Raw genomic sequence first — 17,340 nt, 5'->3', positions numbered from 1 at the left:
GCCCGCAGTCCCCCAGACTCCTACCCACCTGCCCCTGCTATTCCTCCTAACACACTGTCTCCTCCCCAGATCCAGCCCAGCTGCTGCCACCCAGGAGGAGAGCCTCTGTGAGATGAAGGGGGATGCTCTGGGGGTGGGCTGGGAGGGTCTTGGGGAGGGGTTGAGGACTGAATTCCCACATACCCCTCAGCCCACTGCTGAAGCCCCAGTATGGCAGATGTCCTAACTGGGAGGAGGGCAGAGTCTATAGCCCTGAGAGGAGGGCTCAGGGAACTTGCCAAGAGACACACCCCGTTCTGTCCCAGCAGATGCTGCCATGCAAGACACTCAGCCTGAGGAGAGGGTAGAGCTGGACCATCAGGTGAGACCCCCAGCCCTTGTGCAGACCCCAGGGCCCTTGTGGTACCAAACAGAATCCAGTGGACACTTCTGTGTCCTCACACCACCCAAACTCAGTAGTGTCCTTCAGAGGCCCTCACACTCCTTGGGCACCCAGGATCAGCCCACTGTGACCTCGTGGGTCCTCCTCTGTGCTCCTCTTGTCTGGCTCCCCAGCCACTGCCTGACTTCTGTTGTTGGGGTGCATGCCCATGTCTCAAGAGGGTGCATGAAGAAATGATTCTCCCACTGGTCACTAAGTCCCTTCATTCATTCAGCCAGCAAAAGACACAGGGAGCCCAGCATTTGCCAGGCCCCACCTAGTGCTGCTGGCATAGCTGTGAGCAAATCTGACCACCCTCCATGAGTTCACTTTGTGGGTGGTGGACAATATGCAAGGAAGTGGGCAGCATCCTTGAGAGCAACGTGTGGTAAGGAAAATAAAGCAGGGTACTGAGTAGCAGGTGCAAAGGTCCGGGGCAGCAACATGCTTTTTCAGGAGCATGGCCCATGCAGCTACAACCAAATGAGCAAGAAACACTGTCCGGAATAGAATCAGAGCCAGAGTTGAATCACATGCCCCAAGGCTCAGGAAGCCCCTGGAGAGTTCACCAGGAAAGTGACCTAATGGGCAGGAAAGTTTGAAGCATCGCTCTGGCAACCATGGGGAAAATTGTCTGAGGTGGTCAAGGGGAATCAAGGAGACAAACCTCCCTCTCACTGTCTGTCTGCAGCAGAACACACAAGATGAAGACCCCCAGAGACTGACGTACGCCCAGGTGAGCCGGTCAAGATCAAGATTCAGGTGGGGACTGGCCATTTCTCCTTCCCCTGTGTCAGAGGGATTGCTGGACTCAGAGGACAGACAAGCAGAGTAAAGCAGGCAGATGGACTGTCAGGTGGGTCCCTTCTTCTCCAAGTGTTCAGGGTCCCCCTCTTCAATCACAAACCTCCCCTCTCTTCCCCACTGCAGGTTGCTGCATCTGACACCCCCCAGGATGTAACCTACACCCAGCTTCACCCCTTGACTCTCAGACAGGAGACAAGGGCATCCCCTCCCTCCCAATTAGGGGAGCCCCCAGCAGAGCCCAGTGTGTATGCTGCTCTGGCCATGCACTAGCCCAGGAGGGGTCCTGATCCCACACTCCATGGAGGGCGACCACAGGGACCCTGGAAGGCACAAGAGTTTCCCACAGTGGGTGTCACCTAATGACGACCCCAGCCAGTCTTGACTCTTCACATGGACCAGTAAGAACTCCTGGGACCCTCTGGGAGTCACTGATTCTGCCATCAAAGATAGTAATACCCCTACACTTTGGAAATCAAAGCAACAGACTTCCCAATTACCCATGAATGAAATGAGAAATCCAAATGGAAACGAGAGAATGTTTACATTGAAGGACAGTGTAAATGTTACACATCAAATCTATGAAATGGGAAAATAAGAACCAAGAACCAATTTATTAGAACAGAAAAAGACTAAAATAATTAATGACAGAACCTATTCTATCGAGAATTTGGGAAAAGAATAGCAAGTTATTTCAAACAAAGGTAGAAAGCGGAAAATAATAAAGACAAGACATAACTAGTAAAGAGGACAAATTTAAAAATAGAGAAAAATCAATGAAGCTGAAAGTGTTCCTTTTTGTAAGCAATGGTCACATTTATAAATCTTAGCCACAAAATCAAGGAAAGAGAGAGAGAGAGGAAGGAGGTACACATCATTATTAGGATGGCATTCCATCCTACAGACTTTAAATTTAGAATGGAACATTATTAACTCCTTTATGCTGATATTTGAGACATGTAGATGAAATGAGTAAAATTCTCAAAATAGAAGCTACTAAAATGATGGAGAATTAGAAAATATGTATCACCTTATGAATACATTGAATGCATTGAATGTGATCAAACCGTCCCCCATCTGAAGTATGTGGAAACTGAGAGAAATGGAGAGCAGAGTGCTGGCTGTCGGGGCTGGACTGTGGAAATGGGGAGGTGTTGGTCAGGATTATAGGCAGAAGAACAAGGTCTCTACAATTGTAAGACCACAAGTTCTGGGGATCTCATATACAGCATGATGACCGCAGCTCATAACATTTACCCTATTCTTGAATGTTGCAAAGAGAGTAGATCTAAATGTTCTCATCACATACAAGAAAGGCAGCTGTGGTACGGCATGGAAGTGTGAGCTAACCTCATGGGGATAATCATTTTATTATATTTGTGTCTGTTAAGGAAGCTTCATTGGCAATTTCTCCAAACACTTACCCCTTTAGGAAACACACACATGCTTACACACATGCATACACACATGCATATGCACACACCAAAATTATACAAGCCTTTCCTGAAAATAAAAAGGGAGGAAACAATATTGGATCAGGGCAGGGAACTGTGAACACCAAAAAAACTGGCAAGGTAATTGCAGAATGAAAAAGTTGTGGAAATTTCTCTCATAAACGTAGATGTACATCTCTAAACAATATGTTCACAAATAAGATCCAGCAATAGGACTCTACATCATGAACACACTGGATTTTGGGGGGAGGAGAGGAAGACAGTAGCTTAACTCAATCAATATAATCTGACACATTAACAGAATAAGTGAAAATGATCATCTCACAAACCAGAGGCAGGGGTATGGGGAGATGGGTGAAAAGGTGAAGGGGATTAGACATACCAACTTCCAGTTACATAATAAATGAGTGCCAGGGATGAAAATTACACTTTAGGGAATATAATCAGTAATATTGTAATTATTTTTTGTGTGACACATTGTAATTGGATTTCTTAGAGTGAGCACTGCCTAATGTATATAATTGCTAATTCACTATGATGGACACTTGAAACTAATATGTTAACAATAATTCAAAATTCAAAAATGATGTATTATAAGTTGGCTAATTGAACATAATAATAAAAATTTAAAATTAAGAAATAATCTCAACATATGAGACAAAGCTTGTGATAAAACACCCCAACAATTCATAATGCACACAAAAGCTCATCAGAAATAAAAAGGAGTTTCCAACAATTCATGAAGCCATGGTTAGCAATCAGCACCTGGCCTTCATCTTCAAAAATGAGAACTTGAAATCATTCTCTCTGTGATGGGGATGATCCAAGTATGTTTCTTTTTTTTTTCCAATTTATTTATTTTCAGAAAAACATTATTCATTATTTTTTCACCACACCCAGTGCTCCATGCAAGCCGTGCTCTCTATAATACCCACCACCTGGTACCCCAACCTCCCACCCCCCCGCCACTTCAAACCCCTCAGATTGTTTTTCAGAGTCCATAGTCTCTCATGGTTCACCTCCCCTTCCAATTTACCCAAATTCCCTTCTCCTCTCTAACGCCCCTTGTCCTCCATGCTATTTGTTATGCTCCACAAATAAGTGAAACCATATGATAATTGACTCTCTCTGCTTGACTGATTTCACTCAGCATAATCTCTTCCAGTCCCGTCCATGTTGCTACAAAAGTTGGGTATTCATCCTTTCTGATGGAGGCATAATACTCCATAGTGTATATGGACCACATCTTCCTTATCCATTCATCCGTTGAAGGGCATCTTGGTTCTTTCCATAGTTTGGCAACTGTGGCCATTGCTGCTATAAACATTGGGGTACAGATGGCCCTTCTTTTCACAACATCTGTGTCTTTGGGGTCAATACCCAGGAGTGCAATTGCAGGGTCATAGGGAAGCTCTATTTTTAATTTCTTGAGGAATCTCCACACTGTTCTCCAAAGAGGCTGCACCAACTTGCATTCCCACCAACAGTGTAAGAGGGTTCCCCTTTCTCCACATCCTCTCCAACACATGTTGTTTCCTGTCTTGTTAATTTTGGCCATTCTAACTGGTGTAAGGTGATAGATATCTCAATGTGGTTTTAATTTGAATCTCCCTGAGGGCTAATGATGATGAGCATTTTTTCATGTGTCTGATAGCCATTTGTATGTCTTGATTGGAGAAGTGTCTGTCCATATCTTCTGCCCATTTTTTGATGTGTTTGCCTGTTTCGTGTGTGTTGAGTTTGAGGAGTTCATTACAGATCCTGGATATCAACCTTTTGTCTGTACTGTCATTTGCAAATATCTTCTCCCATTCCGTGGGTTGCCTCTTTGTTTTTTTGACTGTTTCCTTTGCTGTGCGGAAGCTTTTGATTTTGATGGAGTCCCAAAAGTTTATTTTCGCTTTTGTTTCCTTTGCCTTTGGAGACGTATCTTGAAAGAAGTTGCTGTGGCTGATACCGAAGAGATTATTGCCTATGTTCTCCTCTAGGATTCTGATGGATTCCTGCCTCACGTTGAGGTCTTTTATCCATTTTGAGTTTATCTTTGTGTACGGTGTAAGAGAATGGTTGAGTTTCATTCTTCTACATATAGCTGTCCAGTTTTCCCAGCACCATTTATTGAAGAGACTGTCTTTTTTCCACTGTATATTTTTTCCTGTTTTGTCGAAGATTAATTGACCATAGAATAGAGGGCCCATATCTGGGCTCTCTACTCTGTTCCACTGGTCTATGTGTCTGTTTTTATGCCAGTATCAAGTATGTTTCTTATGACCGTTTGTATTCAGCACAGCATTCAGTTCATATAATTGGAGGTACCAACCAATCCTTACACCAGTTAGCATGGCAAAAATTAACAAGACAGGGAACAACAAATGTTGGCGAAGATGTGGAGAAAGGGGAACCCTCCTACACTGTTGGTGGGAAGGCAAATTGGTACAGCCAGTTTAGGAAACAGTGTGGAGGTTCCTCAAAAAATTAAAAATAGAGCTACCCTATGACCCAGCAATTGCACTACTGGGTATTTACCCCAAAGTTACAGATGTAGTGAAAAGAAGGGCCATCTGTACTCCAATGTTCATAGCTGTAAGGACCTATTTAGCCAGAGCGATTCCATCTCGGTTAAATAGCCATCTTGTTGTTTGTGCAGTGAACTTAAATTGACCCTCCCCCAGAGAAACTTACTTAAAAGCAAGTCCAGGAAACCAGGAAAATGTAGTCATCTAGTTCCTGATAACACAGCCCAGAATACAAGGACAAGTCAGGCCAGATGGAGACATCTAATCAGTACGAAGTACTGTTTGTAACACTGAGAAGGTCTTGCCCAATCCGAAATGACTCCATCTTGGGAAGGACGACCATCTTATTATTCACACTGAATATGTTAACTGACTAAGCCTTCCCAAAAAGTACTGTTTGTAACAGTTCCTGGTATGGGGTAATCTTAAATAACAAGTCACCAGTCCAGATGGAACTAGCCAATCAGCAAGAGACACACAAACCCGGTGGGTTGAGATACCAAGATATGGGTTGCAGTTTCACCCAATAAAAGGTAGACTGTAAGATTGGGAGAGGTTGCTCTCTTTACAGGTGGCCCTGACCGGTCAGTCGATTCTTGAGCCTGTAGACTGGGGGTGGTCGCTCTCTTCAGAGATGGCCCTGCTCGGTCAGTCTGACTTCTAATGCTGGCATAAAATAGAGCTTTGCATAATTTTTACTTTGTCTCAGTTTCGTTCCTTTGATAACAGACCCTAACAATAGCAGCAATGGCCACAGTCGCTAAACTGTGGAAAGAACCAAGATGACCTTCAATAGATGAACTCTTGCCTTTTTAATTTGTGTAAGGTGGTAACTCAATGGTTTTGATTTGAATTAATAAAATCTTGGAAAAAAAGCCTAATGATGACTCGAGGAGATTATGCTGAGTGAAATAACTCAAGCAGAAAGAGTCAATTATCATACGGTTTTGTTTACTTGTGGAGCATAAGGAAAGACATGGAGGACATGGGGAGATGGAGAGGAGAAGGGAGTTGGGGGAAATTGGAGGGGGAGATGAACCATGAGAGACTGTGGACTCTGAGAAACAAACAGGGTTTTGGAGGGGAGGGGTTTGGGGTGGGTGAGCCTGGTGGTGGGTATTCAGGAGGGCAGGGATCCCATGGAGCACTGGGTATGGTGCATAAACAATGATTCTTGGAATACTGAAAGAAATTTTAAAAAAAGAATACAGACTTTAAAAGCAAAATTCAGACATAGAATCTATACTGACTGAGACAAATGAGAACATAAGCCTTTAAGGATTTACATTGATTAGCTTTCTAAATTCAACAACAACAGTATTTGGGCACTTCTGTTGAATGGTAGATGCTGAGAATACATGAAATATAATAAAACCATTTTTCCTCGTCTAAAAAAAAACTAATGATGTATTTATGCTGCTTAATTGAATTTAAATTTAAAAAACAAACCTGGTCTCTTCTAGACATGTGGATGGCTCTTACTTTTTTATTTGATCTGATACCCTCTATCCTTTTCTTTTTTTCCAGCATACCAGTATTCATTGTTTTTGCACCACATTCAGTGCTCCATGCAATCTGTGCCCTCTCTAATACCCACCACCTGGTTCCCCCAACCTCCCACCCCCCTGTCACTTCAAACCCCTCAGATAGTTTTTCAGAGTCCATAGCCTCTCATAGTTTACCTCCCCTTCCAATTTCCCTCAACTCCCTTCTCTCTAATTCCCCTGTCCTCAATGCTTTGACTGGAGCATTAAGCCCATTTAATTCAGAGTCACTATTAAAGATGTGGTCCAGGGGCGCCTGGGTGGCTCAGTGGGTTAAAGCCTCTGCTTTCGGTTCGGGTCGTGGTCTCAGAGTCCTGGGATCGAGCCCCGCGTGGGGCTCTCTGCTCAGCGGGGAGCCTGCTTCCTCCTCTCTCTCTCTCTGCCTGCCTCTCCATCTACTTGTGATCTGTCAACTAAATAAATAAAATCTTAAGAAAAAAAACAAAAGAAATAAAGATGTGGTCCATATATACAATGGAACATCACTCAGCCATCAGAAAGGGTGAATACCCAAATTTTGCACCAACATGGGCAGGACTGGAGGAGATTATGCTGAGTGAAGTAAGTCAAGCAGAGAAAGTCAATGATCATGTGGTTTCACTCATATGTGGAACATAAGGAATAGCATGGAGGACATTAGGAGAAGGAAGGGGAAAATGAAGGGGGTACATCAGAGGGGGGATGAACCATCAGAGACTCTGGACTCTGAGAATCAAACTGAGGGTTTTAGAGGGGAGGGTGGGGGGTGGATAAGGCTGGTGGTGGGTATTCAGGAGGGCATGTATGGCATGGAGCACTGGATGTTATACGCAAACAATGAATCATGAAACACTGCATCAAAAACTAATGATGTACTGTATGGTGACTAACATCACACAATTAAAATTTTTTTTTAAAAAAGATATGAACTTAGTGCCATTGTATTGCCTTTCTGTGGATTGTTTCTTAGCAGTCTGTGTTACGTTTGGGCTCTAGGGCTGGCTTGGAGGTCACATGTCCTCTCAGTTTCTGTCTGTCCTGAAAGCTTTTCACCTCTCCATCAGTTCTGCATGACAGCCTTGCTGGGTGAAGGATTCTTGGCTGCATATTCCTCTCATTTAGTAACTGAATGTATCCCGACCGCCCTTTCTGGCTTGTCAGGTCTCTGTGGACAGGTCTGATGTTTGGGTGATGTTTCTCTGTCCACAGGTTAGGAGCTTCTTGTCCCAACGTGCTTTCAGGATTTTTTCTTTATCTCTGAAATTTGCAAGCTTCAGTATTATATGCTGGCGTGTTGATCTATGTTTTTCTCTTTTTTTACTCATTTTATATTTATTTTCAGCATAACAGTATTCATTATTTTTTCACCACACCCAGTGCTCCATGCAAGCTGTGCCCTCTATAATACCCACCACCTGGTACCCCAACTTCCCACCCCCTGCCACTTCAAACCCCTCAGATTGTTTTTCAGAGTCCATAGTCTCTCATGGTTCACCTCCCCCTCCAATTTCCCCCAAATCCCTTCTCCTAACTCCCCATGTCCTCCATGCTATTTGTTATGCTCCACAAATAAGTGAAGCCATATGGTAATTGACTCTCTCTGCTTGACTTATTTCACTCAGCATAATCTCTTCCAGTCCCATCCATGGTGCTACAAAAGCTGGGTATTCATCCTTTCTGATGGAGGCATAATACTCCACAGTGTATATGGACCACATCTTCCTTATCCATTCGTCCATTGAAGGGCATCTTGGTTCTTTCCATGGTTTGGCAACAGTGACCATTGCTGCTATAAACATTGGGGTACAGATGGCCCTTCTTCTCACTACATCTGTATCTTTGGGGTCAATACCTAGGAGTGCAATTGCAGGGTCATAGGGAAGCTCTATTTTTAATTTCTTGAGGAATCTCCACACTGTTCTCCAAAGAGGCTGCACCAACCTGCATTCCCACCAACAGTGTAAGAGGGTTCCCCTTTCTCCACATCCTCTCCAATACATGTTGTTTCCTGTCTTGTTAATTTTGGCCGTTCTAACTGGTGTAAGGTGATATCTCAATGTAGTTTTAATTTGAATCTCCCTGATGGCTAGTGATGATGAACATTTTTTCATGTGTCTGATAGCCATTTGTATGTGTTTATTGGAGAAGTGTCTGTCCATATCTTCTGCCCATTTTTTGATATGATTGTCTGTTTTGTGTGTGTTGAGTTTGAGGAGTTCATTACAGATCCTGGATATCAACCTTTTGTCTGTAGTGTCATTTGCAAATATCTTCTCCCATTCTGTGGGCTGCCTCTTTGTTTTTTTTACTGTTTCCTTTGCTGTGCAGAAGCTTTTGATTTTGATGAAGTCCCAAAAGTTCATTTTCGCTTTTCTTTCCTTTGCCTTTGGAGACATACCTTGAAAGAAGTTGCTGTGGCTGATATCGAAGAGATTACTGCCTATGTTCTCCTCTAGGATTCTGATGGATTCCTTTCTCACATTGAAGTCTTTTATCCTGTCTTGCTAATTTTGGCCATTCTAACTGGTGTAAGGTGGTATCTCAATGTGGTTTAATTTGAATCTCCCTGATGGCTAGTGATGATGAACATTTTTTCATGTGTCTGATAGCCATTTGTATGTCTTCATTGGAGAAGTGTCTGTTCATATCTTCTGCCCATTTTTTGATATGATTGTCTGCTTTGTGTGTGTTGAGTTTGAGGAGTTCATTATAGATCCTGGATATCAACCTTTTGTCTGTACTGTCATTTGCAAATATCTTCTCCCATTCCGTGGGTCGCCTCTGTTTTCTTGACTGTTTCCTTTGCTGTGCAGAAGCTTTTGATTTTTTTTTTCAGTTGTCTTAAATTGTTCTTTTTTTTCTTTTCTTTTTTTTCTTTTTCCTTTTTTTTCAATTTATTTATTTTCAGAAAAACATTATTCATTATTTTTTCACCACAGCCAGTGCTCCATGCAAGCCGTGCCCTCTATAATACCCACCACCTGGTACCCCAACCTCCCACCCCCCCGCCACTTCAAATCCCTCAGATTGTTTTTCAGAGTCCATAGTCTCTCATGGTTCACCTCCCGTTCCAATTTACCCAAATTCCCTACTCCTCTCTAACGCCCCTTGTCCTCCATGCTATTTGTTATGCTCCACAAATAAGTGAAACCATATGATAATTGACTCTCTCTGCTTGACTGATTTCACTCAGCATAATCTCTTCCAGTCCCGTCCATGTTGCTGCAAAAGTTGGGTATTCATCCTTTCTGGTGGAGGCATAATACTCCATAGTGTATATGGACCACATCTTCCTTATCCATTCATCCGTTGAAGGGCATCTTGGTTCTTTCCATAGTTTGGCGACTGTGGCCATTGCTGCTATAAACATTGGGGAAGCTTTTGATTTTGATGAAGTCCCAAAAGTTCATTTTCGCTTTTCTTTCCTTTGCCTTTGGAGACATATCTTGAAAGAAGTTGCTGTGGTTGATATCGAAGAGATTACTGCCTATGTTCTCTAGGATTCTGAAGGCTTCCTGTCTCACGTTGAGGTATTTTATCCATTTTGAGTTTATCTTTGTGTATGGTGTAAGAGAATGGTCGAGTTTCATTCTTCTACATATAGCTGTCCAGTTTTCCCAGAACCATTTATTGAAGAGACTGTCTTTTTTCCACTGTATTTTTTTTCCTGTTTTGTTGAAGATTAGTTGACCATAGCCTGGAACAAACAGCTTAGAAACCAGGAAAACAGAATCAGGGAAATAAATGATGCCATGAAACGTTCCAACGTCAGAATTATTGGAATCCCTGAAAGGGAGGAGAAAGAAAGAAGTCTAGAAGATATAGTGGAACAAGTTCTTCATGAAAATTTTCCCAATCTTGCAAATGGAACCAGCATTCATGTACTAGAGGCTGAATGGTCTCCACCCAAGATTATATATTCCAAAAAAACATCACGACACCTGATAGTCAAATTGAGGAATCATAATTGTAGGTATAATCACTTGAAAGCCGCTAGGACAAAGAAGCTCCTTACTTACAGAGGAAAACCCATCAGAATAACGTCAGACCTGTCCACAGAGACCTGGCAAGCCAGAAAGGGCTGGCAAGATATATTCAGGGCACTAAATGAGAAGAACATGCAGCCAAGAATACTTTATCCAGCAAGACTGACGTTCAAGATGGATGGAGAGATAAAGAGTTTCCAAGACCGGCAAGACTTAAAAGACTATACAACCACCAAGCTGACACTGCAGGAAATATTAAGGTGGGTTCTATAAAAGAGGAAAAATCCTAAGAATAGCATTGAGCAGAAATATAGAGACAATCTACAGAAAGAAAGACTTCAAAGGTAACACGATGTCAATAAAAACGTATCTATCAATAATCACTCTCAATGTGGATGTTGATCTATCTTTATATTGATTTGGGGAGGGGTCATCTCTACCTCTTGGACATGAATGCTTGTTTCCTTTCCCAGGTTAGGGAAGTTCTCAGCTCTGGTTACTCAAATACACCTTCTGCCCCCACCCCCAGGTTCCCAATAATTCTGATGTTGGTTTATTTCATAACATTCCTGATTTCTCAAGGCCTCTCCTCATGAGATGTTAGTTGTTTACCTCTCTTTCCCTCGGCTTCCTTCCTTTGCACCAACCTGTCATCCACGTCACTCAGTCTCTCTTCTACCTCCTTTTTACCCTTGCTGTTATGGTATCCAATTTAAGCAGCATCTGCTAGAGCATTTTTAATTTGGCCTGATTAGATCTCATTTCTGCACTAACACATTCTCTAGTGTCTTTTATGCTTTTTTCAAGCCCAGATATTAACGTTATCGTTATCTAGTGCTCCATCTCTGACATCTTACTGGTATCCATATGGATTACATCTGCGGTGGAGAACATTACCTCTGGTTCTTTGTTTTGTTGTGAATTCCCACTTTGAGTCATTTTGCCCAGACAAGAATGGATGAGTGAGTGAGAAGAATCAAAATATACCAAATATATGGGGTGCCTGGGTGGCTCAGTGGGTTAAGCCTCTGCCTTCGGCTCAGGTCATGATCTCAGGGCCCTAGGATTGAGCCCCACATCGGGCTTTCTGCTCACTGGGTAACCTGCTTCCCGCCTCTCTCTCTGACCACCTCTTTACCTCCTTGTGATCTCTCTCTCTCTCTCTGTCAAATAAATAAATAAATAAAATCTTTAAAAAATATCAAATATGACCCAAGCAGAATACACACCAGACAATTCCGAAGAGGTCAGAAATGGAAACAGAAAAGGAAATAAAAGGCTCGGGGGTGATCTGCTTGTTCCTTAGTGAATTTTGGTCTGTGTTTGAGATTTGACACTTTTTGGGCACTAATTTGAGATTAAGACACTCGATCTCAAAATTGCAAAGAAAGCAAACTTACATATATAGACAAATAAAACTGAAGAGTGAAAGGAGGCCCAAAATGACCAACATATGTATAAAATGTAGATGTAAGAAATGAAAGTTAAAACGTGACTTAAAAACGAGTTGATAAAATAGGAAAATAGTTAAAAAGAGAAACAAGAAAAAAGAGAAATGGAAAATTTTAAACTGAAAGAGAAATGAATCATGAGGGAAAAAAATCGCATTCTCTCTACTATGTTCCCGTAGTGCTGGAGTTTTACAGTCTTGTGCGATCCGTAAACTTGTGCACCTGTGTCTCCTGGGGGAGGGGCCTGCTGCGATGCTGCTTCTCAGATGTCCTTGCCTGGGTGGGAGTTCATTGCCCCTTGCCAGTAGGCTAGGCTCAGGGTAACCTGGTCCTCTGTGTGCCTTTTTTCCCCTGAAGGATTTCTGTGGCTCTTCAGAGGATCAGAATAAAAATGCCTGTGCCCCAATCTCCAGCCCAGAGCTGAAAAGACTGTGATCCCCTCCCTGTGAACCCTCTGTGATAAAAGGTCCTGACTTCTATGTGTGCCAAAGTCAGCAGACTCCTGCAGTGCACACCCTGCAGGAAAGTCGAGGGTCCCATGATACTGCCCTTTGTAGGGTACTGGAACTGAGAGCAGTCACTGTATGGAGCTTACAAGCTCTGCCCCTCTTGGGGGAAGGCAGAGGGCAGCTCTGTACTGTCCTTTACCAGGCTGTCACCCTCAGAGCTGTTGCCCGGTCAGGACTGGACCCATTTTGCCCATCCCGGATGATGGTGGAAGGTTCCTATGTTCCAGTCTTCTGCAGGGTCCCCAGGCTGGGAGCAGTCCCCCCAGTTAGCACAGCTCAGGGCTTATGGTGAATCAAGCGGAGAGTACCCCCCTGGGCTCACTGACCATAACCAATTACCCCACTCCGCTGCTATGAACTCTACCGGCACAGGCACTATCTTATTTTTTTTTCCCCAATTTATTTATTTTCAGAAAAACAGTATTCATTATTTTTTCACCACACCCAGTGCTCCATGCAAGCTGTGCCCTCTATAATACCCACCACATGGTACCCCAACCTCCCACCCCCCTGCCACTTCAAACCCCTCAGACTGTTTTTCAGAGTCCATAGTCTCTCATGGTTCACCTCCCCTTCCAATTTACCCAAATTCCCTACTACTCTCTAACGCCCCTTGTCCTCCATGCTATTGGTTATGCTCCACAAATGAGTGAAACCGTATGATAATTGACTCTCTCTGCTTGACTGATTTCACTCAGCATAATCTCTTCCAGTCCCGTCCATGTTGGTACAAAAGTTGGATATTCGTCCTTTCTGATGGAGGCATAATACTCCATAGTGTATATGGACCACATCTTCCTTATCCATTCATCCGTTGAAGGGCATCTTGGTTCTTTCCATAGTTTGGTGACTGTGGCCATTGCTGCTATAAACATTGGGGTACAGATGGCCCTTCTTTTCACTCCATCTGTATCTTTGGGGTAAATACCCAGGAGTGCAATTGCAGGGTCGTAGGGAAGCTCTATTTTTAATTTCTTGAGGAATCTCCACACTGTTCTCCAAAGAGGCTGCACCAACTTGCATTCCCACCAACAGTGTAAGAGGGTTCCCCTTTCTCCACATCCTCTCCAACACATGTTGTTTCCTGTTTTGTTAATTTTGGCCATTCTAACTGGTGTAAGGTGATATCTCAATGTGGTTTTAATTTGAATCTCCCTGAGGGCTAATGATGATGAGCATTTTTTCATGTGTCTGATAGCCATTTGTATTTCTTGATTGGAGAAGTGTCTGTTCATATCTTCTGCCCATTTTTTGATGTGTTTGTCTGTTTCGTGTGGGTTTAGTTTGAGGAGTTCATTATAGATCCTGGATATCAACCTTTTGTCTGTACTGTCATTTGCAAATATCTTCTCCCATTCCGTGGGTTGCCTCTTTGTTTTTTTGACTGTTTCCTTTGCTGTGCAGAAGCTTTTGATTTTGATGGAGTCCCAGAAGTTTATTTTCGCTTTTGTTTCCTTTGCCTTTGGAGACGTATCTTGAAAGAAGTTGCTGTGGCTGATATCGAAGAGATTACTGCCTATATTCTCCTCTAAGATTCTGATAGATTCCTGTCTCACGTTGAGGTCTTTTATCCATTTTGAGTTGATCTTTGTGTACGGTGTAAGAGAATGGTCGAGTTTCATTCTTCTACATATAGCTGTCCAGTTTTCCCAGCACCATTTATTGAAGAGACTGTCTTTTTTCCACTGTATATTTTTTCCTGTTTTGTCGAAGATTAATTGACCATAGAGTTGAGGGTCCATATCAGGGCTCTCTACTCTGTTCCACTGGTCTATGTGTCTGTTTTTATGCCAGTACCATGCTGTCTTGGTGATCACAGCTTTGTAATAAAGCTTGAAATCAGGTAAGGTGATGCCGCCAGCTTTATTTTTGTTTTTCAACGTTTCCTTAGCGATTCGGGGTCTCTTCTGATTCCATACAAATTTTAGGATTATTTGCTCCAGCTCTTTGAAGAATGCCGGTGGAATTTTGATCGGAATGGCATTAAAAGTATAGATTGCTCTAGGCAGTATAGACATTTTAACGATGTTTATTCTTCCGATCCAAGAGCATGGAATGGTCTTCCATCTTTTTGTGTCTTCTTCAATTTCTTTCATGAGTGTTCTATAGTTCCTCAAGTATAGATCCTTTACCTCTTTAGTTAGGTTTATTCCCAGGTATCTTATGGTTCTTGGTGCTATAGTAAATGGAATCGATTCTCTAATTTCCCTTTCTGTATTTTCATTGTTAGTGTATAAGAAAGCCACTGATTTCTGCACATTGACTTTGTATCCTGCCACGCTGCTGAATTGCTGTATGAGTTCTAGTAGTTTGGGGGTGGAGTCTTTTGGGTTTTCCATATAAAGAATCATGTCATCTGCGAAGAGAGAGAGTTTGACTTCTTCATTACCAATTTGGATACCTTTTATTTCTCTCTGTTGTCTGATTGCTGTTGCTAGGACTTCTAATACTATGTTGAACAAGAGTGGTGAGAATGGGCATCCTTGTCTTGTTCCTGATCTCAACGGGAAGGCTGCAAGCTTTTTCCCATTGAGGATGATATTTGCTGTGGGTCTTTCATAGATAGATTTGATGAGGTTCAGGAATGTTCCCTCTATCCCTATACTTTGAAGCGTTTTAATCAGGAACGGATGTTGGATTTTGTCAAATGCTTTTTCTGCATCAATTGAGAGGACCATGTGGTTCTTCTCTCTTCTCATATTAATTTGTTGTATCACATTGATTGATTTACGAATGTTGAACCATCCTTGTAGCCCAGGGATGAATCCCACCTGATCATGGTGGATAATCTTTTTAATGTGTTGTTGGATCCTGTTGGCTAGGATCTTGTTGAGAATCTTAGCATCCATATTCATCAGTGATATTGGTCTGAAATTCTCCTTTTTGGTATGGTCCTTGCCTGGTTTGGGGATCAGGGTAATGCTGGCTTCATAGAAAGAGTCTGGAAGTTTTCCTTCTGCTTCAATTTTTTGAAACAGCTTCAGGAGAATAGGTGTTATTTATTCTTGGAAGGTTTGGTAGAATTCCCCAGGGAATCCGTCAGGTCCTGGGCTCTTGTTTTTTGGGAGATTTTTGATCACTGCTTCAATCTCGTTATTAGATATTGGTCTATTCAGGTTGTCGATTTCTTCCTGGTTCAATTTTGGTAGTTTATATTTTTCCAGGAATGCATCCATTTCATCTAGGTTGCTAAGCTTATTGGCATATAACTGTTCGTAGTAACTTCTGATGATTGTTTCTACTTCCTTGGTGTTAGTTGTGATCTCTCCCTTTTCATTCATAATTTTATGAATTTGGGATTTCTCTCTTTTCTTTTGGATTAGTGTAGCCAGTGGCTTATCGATCTTATTGATTCTTTCAAAAAACCAGCTTCTAGTTTCATTGATACGTTCTACTGTATCTCTGGTTTCTCCCTCATTGATCTCAGCTCTAATCTTGATGATTTCCCTTCTTATGTGTGGAGTTGGTTTGATTTGTTGTTGATCCTCCAGTTCTTTAAGGTGTAGAGACAGCTGGTGTGTTCTGGATTTTTCAATTTTTTTGAGCAAGGCTTGGATGGCTATATATTTTCCCCTTAGAACCGCCTTTGCTGTATCCCATAGGTTTTGGACCGAAGTGTCTTCATTCTCATTGGTTTCCATGAATTGTTTCAGTTCTTCTTTGATCTCCTGGTTGATCCAAGCATTCTTAAGCAAGGTGGTCTTTAGCTTCCAGGTGTTTGAGTTCCTTCGGAACTTTTCCTTGTGATTGAGCTCCAGTTTCAAAGCATTGTGATCTGATAATATGCAGGGAATCATCTCAGTCTTTTGGTATCGGCTGAGTCCTGATTTGTGACCCAGTATGTGGTCTATTCTGGAGAAGGTTCCGTGTGCACTTGAGAAGAATGAGTATTCTGCTGTTTTAGGGTGGAATGTTCTGTATATATCTATGAGGTCCATCTGGTCCAATGTGTCGTTCAATGCTCTTGTTTCTTTATGGATTTTCTGCTTCGATGATCTGTCTAATTCTGAAAGAGGCGTGTTAAGATCACCTACGATTAGTGTATTCATATCAATATGACTCTTTATCTTGATTAACAGTTTTCTTAAGTAATTGGCTGCTCCCATATTGGGAGCATAGATATTTACAATTGTTAGATCATCTTGGTGGATAGTCCCTTTAAGGATTATATAGTGTCCTTCTGTATCTCTGACTACAGTCTTTAGTTTGAAGTCTAATTTATCTGATATGAGAATCGCTACCCCAGCCTTCTTTTGAGTCCCATTGGCATGAAAGATGCTTCTCCACCCCTTCACTTTCAGTCTGCGTGTATCTTTAGGTTCAAAATGGGTCTCTTGTAGACAGCATATGGATGGGTCCTGTCGTTTTATCCAATCTGCAACCCTGTGCCGTTTTATGGGTGCATTGAGGCCATTCACATTGAGAGTGATTATTGATAGATACGTTTTTATTGACATCGAGTTACCTTTGAAGTCTTTCTTTCTGTAGACTGTCTCTATATTTCTGTTCAATGCTATTCTTGGGATTTTTCCTCTTTTATAGCACCCCCCTTAATATTTCCTGCAGTATCGGCTTGGTGGTTGCATAGTCTTTTAAGTCTTGCCGGTCTTGGAAACTCTTTATCTCTCCATCCATTTTGAATGTCAGTCTTGCTGGATAAAGTATTCTTGGCTGCA

The 17,340-nt window shown here is 42.3% G+C and overlaps 1 protein-coding gene across 1 annotated transcript in view; it reads left to right on the top strand.

Annotated features, from left to right (window-relative positions):
- The window catches only part of LOC122913415, a 45,678-nt gene that overhangs the window by 3,940 nt on the left and 24,398 nt on the right, over nt 1–17,340 (top strand). Inside the window, 4 exon segments of the mRNA XM_044260159.1 lie at nt 70–107; nt 309–361; nt 1,116–1,277; nt 1,352–1,409. Of these exon segments, the coding sequence (XP_044116094.1) occupies nt 70–107; nt 309–361; nt 1,116–1,277; nt 1,352–1,409 (311 nt within the window).

This window comes from Neovison vison, chromosome 7 (assembly GCF_020171115.1).
Source record: "Neovison vison isolate M4711 chromosome 7, ASM_NN_V1, whole genome shotgun sequence".
In the NCBI taxonomy this organism is placed as follows: Eukaryota; Metazoa; Chordata; class Mammalia; order Carnivora; family Mustelidae; genus Neogale; species Neogale vison.
Note: the sequence above shows the minus strand (reverse complement) of the source record. Positions and strands in the feature narration are given on the sequence as shown.